The sequence below is a fragment of the Penaeus monodon genome, chromosome 17 (assembly GCF_015228065.2).
Source record: "Penaeus monodon isolate SGIC_2016 chromosome 17, NSTDA_Pmon_1, whole genome shotgun sequence".
NCBI classification, from domain to species: Eukaryota; Metazoa; Arthropoda; class Malacostraca; order Decapoda; family Penaeidae; genus Penaeus; species Penaeus monodon.
The window spans coordinates 6,658,210-6,663,209 of record NC_051402.1 but is presented as its reverse complement, the minus strand read 5'-3'; the positions used below and the strand labels follow the sequence as shown (position 1 = coordinate 6,663,209).

Here is a 5,000-nt window from a genome sequence, read left to right as displayed (position 1 = left end):
GCGGGCGTCGGTGAACACTCTGCTCTTCGCAATGAGAGATCTGCTGTCGAACATGCACCTGCCCGAGCCACAGGTCAACGACGCTGATCAGTCAGAAGACGAGAATCACGAGTGGGATTAATTGACGATGTGAGATGGAAGGGAAGGGTTGGGGGCGGGTTTGTTATTGTTGCAGGATGTCTCATGATGGGAATTCACTTGTTTTTCTCTCTTTTTTTTTACATTTTCTTAGTAGGGTATTTTTTTTTGGGGGGGAGGGGACAGTTGTTTATATGTAAGGTATTCTCTTCATTTGGTCTTTTCCTCTTGTGAATGAAAATGATTATTTATATTGTATGATGTGATTTTTTGGATTTTGATTGAGATTCACTTTAAATTCTGTATTAAGTTAGGACCAAAAGTTAATCCAGAATGCATGACATATGCTTCATTTTCAGTTGTATAACATATGAGCTAAAGAGACATGAAATTAGTGCATACTTTTGACCTAATGTGATGTATCAGACTAATGCATATTGTTTTCAAGTGCTGAACTGGAAGGCATGAATTATTTTAGATGGGTTTTGGTATATTCAGTTTCTAAGATGGTACAACTTTAAAGGAATGTTGTGGTGTCTGATAGTATGTGTATGAAATGTTGTAGGTAGATTGCACTGTCCATCTCTTTTTCATATATAGGCCTTGCTTGAACGTACATATGGTTTATACGTAGAGTGATATAAAATGCGTAGTTCAAGCTTCCTACCTGTTCATCCTTCAGTTGTTATTCAGGCGTTAGATAGTGTAATTTAACATTATTAACATTGTTTGCTCCATTAAAGTCAGCCGTGTTTAGGGATGGACAGCTGAAAACCACAACAGAGAAGGGTATTAAGAAGAACAAACCCCCCTGTGTGTTACAACTTCCCAGCCTTATGCCAGCTCTCAGAACTGCATAGCTAGACCAGACACATGGCAAAATTTTAATAACAGTGTATGCTTGAAAGGAGAAATCTGTAATGAGAAAAAAGGACAAAAAAACAAGATTGTGCTTATTTAAACCTAAACTGAATTGGAATGGGAAAGATTGACTTTTTCAGTATGTGTGCAGTAATTTGGCAGTGTGAGAGGCAGCTTCTTAAAATTTGCTAATATCCCCCTAATGTACTTTATAAACTACCAAAAATACACACTGTATAAATGTCTGATGGCACATAATGAACCGAGCTGGCACTTATGTATGATACAAATGATAATTCTGTGTACAAAGGATCATGGTTAGTAGTAATGACAAGGCTTTCAGCTCATTGCATAATAGAATAGAATTTTCTTGCTGTGTATTCATTATATAGTATGTGATTGTAGACGGATATCCTGTAGATGCTGACATTTTTGTTTACGTCATTACACGCCATAAGGAATGAGAAGTACCTCTTTTGTGCAGGATTTTACTGATGAATTTTACACCAAAGGAGACATATTTTGAAATAAGTGATGCCTTACTATCCATAATTCTGAGCTTGATAAATGGTTAATGAAACTACAAAAAATAGGTCTCATCTGCTGTCTCATGCAAGGTATTTATGCTACTTGATCAGGGCTTAAATATTACAGTATTAAAAATGAAAAACCAGAAGTGAATATTTGTCAGAATTATTTGTCTGTGCTGCTCCATACTTCTGTCTATCCACCACCACCTCTGATGTGTTGTATCTTCATATTATCAAATATTCATGCTGGATAGAGTTGGCCTCCAAACATCCTTTTGCCTGTAACCTTTCCTCCTCTTCCACAAGGTGCTCAAGCAATCTGCTCATGGCTAAACAAGTCTCAGAAAACCGTATAAGGCAGTAATTTCCATCTTCTGCATTGCTTTTTTTGTTGTAATTCCCCCCATTTTTCTATTGTGCTATTATGTGTAGATTACTTGTCCTTATCTTTAGCAGATTACATTGGGTTAACAAAAATCATACTCACTTTTCCAGTGGCTAGTACTGTATGTTTTGATAAGAATATATAGTACACACATTTTATACTGTAAAGCAAACAAATATAGTAATCTAAATTAATTGATTTTAAATTATATATCTATAAATCCCATGAAACTCTCAAAATTCTTTCATAAACCCCTATTTAACTTATAAGGGCTTGGCCACCAGTATTTGCATTATGCCATTGCTAAGCGATGTGTATTGTAATGATGTTATGGATAAAAGTTCCCTCCACTAAATAAAATAGGCATCATTAAAGCTATGGGCAATGATGTTTGGTGATGTTTGAGGGTGTTATAATTATCTGGACTGCTTGGTGGTTGCAAAAAGGTGCAAGTGATCTGTGGTGAAGTATAAAATACATATCATTGCATGAATATGATGAAACTAGCAGTTATGTTAGTCTATAAAAAATCAGAATTTGAATGGTGTTTCTTCAGTACTTTTTTATATTGATTTTTGAATGAAGATTAGAGCTGTCTACAAAGATCACTTGTGGGGGAAATATAGTATATACTAGATCAGCTCTCTATAAACTTGAATCCCTTTTCAGTGCTGAAGCAATTAATTTACTCTCCTATATGGCAGGAAATGTGTGATCCAACATGGCCTTAAGAGAGGACTTTAGGGTTTTCTAAATATTTCAAAAGAAAAGGGGAAAGCCAATCAGGAAAGATATATCACCTATGCTTATTTTAAAGTTAACAATTCATAGCAGAAACAGGTACTGGGTGATGTCAACATATCTTAAGCTTCTTGAGGGGAGAGCAAGATTTCACCCTTGGTTACGTACTGGGTAATGGATATTTTGCACACAAAGGGAGTGCCTTCAGGCTTATTTTTGTAATGCAGGATAACATCAGTGTAAATGATCTGTATGCATTACCTTTTGTATTCACATGATTGTGAAACTGAGCTTTGAAACAAGACTCAGGTCATGTATGCAAATGCAAATGTTATTTTTATTAAAGACCTGGAATACCTTTCTTATTGTTTCATAAATTCAAAGGAAAGGACACATTTTCTTCTTAACTGGAAATAGCACATATGCATACGACATTGGAGATTAACCTCTCAAGTACCTCAACCAGAATCTTTGTTCTTTGGCTATGACATTTTATCCTAATTTTAGTAACCGAGGGCAGTAGACCGCAAAGATAACAGAATCGATTACAAGCAATGAAAAATTCAAAACATCGAAAAGAGCATGTTTTTGCCTAGAAAAAAACCAAAAAAACTGTTTAATCCCAGGTATGAATTTCAAATATGTAAAGATAGCATCCAGAGAAAAACATCCACAAACAGATGTAAAGGATCGTAACATTAAACCAGACAACCTGTGCACCTCATTGACGCTGGATTTCCCTTTTACGTCATATTTTTGTTTCGTGTATGTTACTTCTGAAACAAGTTCTTTAAATATAATTCCAATGATTGACACATATCTCTTCCAAAACTCTCCTTGATATTAAGTTCCAAGTTAATTTAAGTTTTATAGTGTGACAAATGGAAATCATCTATTACACATTAAAGAATGAAAAAAATGGGCATAAAAGCCAATCAGGTTGTTCAATGTTAATGTAACATGCTCAAAATTTGTTAATTCCTTTTGTGGAATTCAAAGGAAGATTTGTTTTAGTTGTACATATTTCATTTATGATTCAGATTATTAAACAGAACAAATGCAAAGAAAAAAACAAAATAATAATCCACTCTTTAATCCATCAAATACACACTTTGGAACAGCATTTTATTGTTCACAAAAGTAAAAGAATGCAAAATCTTTAAATGAAAAATAAGAACTCATGCCTCTGCTTTTCTTGAAATGTGTGTGTGTGTGTGTGTGTGTGTGTGTGTGTGTGTGTGTGTGTGTAGTGTGTGTGTGTGTGTGTGTGTGTGTGTTGTGTGAGTGTGTGTGTGAGTGTGTGTGTGTGTGTGTGTGGTGTGTGTGTGTGTGTGTGTGTGTGTGTGTGTTGTGTGTGTGTGTGTGTGTGTGTGTGTGTGTGTGTGGTGTGTGTGTGTTCGTGAGTGTGTGAGTGAGTGCGTGAAATATATATATATATATCTTATATATATATATTATATATATATATATATAAAATATATATATATATATATATATATATATATATATATATATATATATATATTTAGGGGTTTTGTTTTAGTTATACACAAAATTCTTTTATGATTCAGATTATTTAAACAATAAACATGCAAAGAAACAATGTACAAACAAATGAATAATCTCTGTTTATTCCTGAAATACACACCTTGAAACTTCATCTTATTTTTAACAAAAGTAAAAGAACGCAAATTCTGTTTAAATGGGAAATAAGAACTCATGCCTCTGTGTTTCTTGAAACATGCACACACACACATATATCTGAATGGTAAAACACTGATACTATGGTAGAAAAAACCAAAATGCACAAACTAGATTTCAATTTCAATAAATCTAGTCAGTGCATTGTGTTTTTTTTTGTATAGGTATATATATATGTGTATCTCTATATGTATATATATATATATATATATATATATATATATATATATATATATATATATATATATATATATATATATATATAACATATATGTGTATACACATATATAATATATAATATAATATATATATATATATATATATATATTATATATATATAAAACTTACATATAAATATAATATATATCATATATATAAACATATATGTATATATATTCATTTATATTTATATATACATATATATATATATATGCATATGCATATACATTTACATATATGTATATATAAATATAAATGAATATATATACATATATGTGTACACATATACATGTATATATGCATATTTATATATACATATATATAGGTGTGTGTGTGTGTGTGTGTGTGTGTGTGTGTGTGTGTGGTGTGTGTGTGTGTGTGTGTGTGTGTGTGTGTGTGTGTGTGTGTGTGTGTGTGTGTGTGTGTGTGTGTGTGTGTGTGTGTGTGGCGTGCGCGCACTACCCTGTGTGCACAGAATCAAAGCG

The 5,000-nt window shown here is 32.8% G+C and overlaps 1 protein-coding gene across 1 annotated transcript in view; it reads left to right on the top strand.

Moving 5' to 3' along the window:
- The window catches only part of LOC119583231 (transcription factor 25-like), an 18,651-nt gene extending 15,695 nt beyond the window's left edge, over window positions 1-2,956 (top strand). The window contains exon 15 of the mRNA XM_037931706.1: window positions 1-2,956. This exon is cut by the window's left edge and continues 87 nt beyond it. Within this exon, the coding sequence (XP_037787634.1) occupies window positions 1-121 (121 nt within the window). The 3' untranslated portion in view covers window positions 122-2,956.
- Window positions 2,957-5,000: the final 2,044 nt, after the last annotated feature.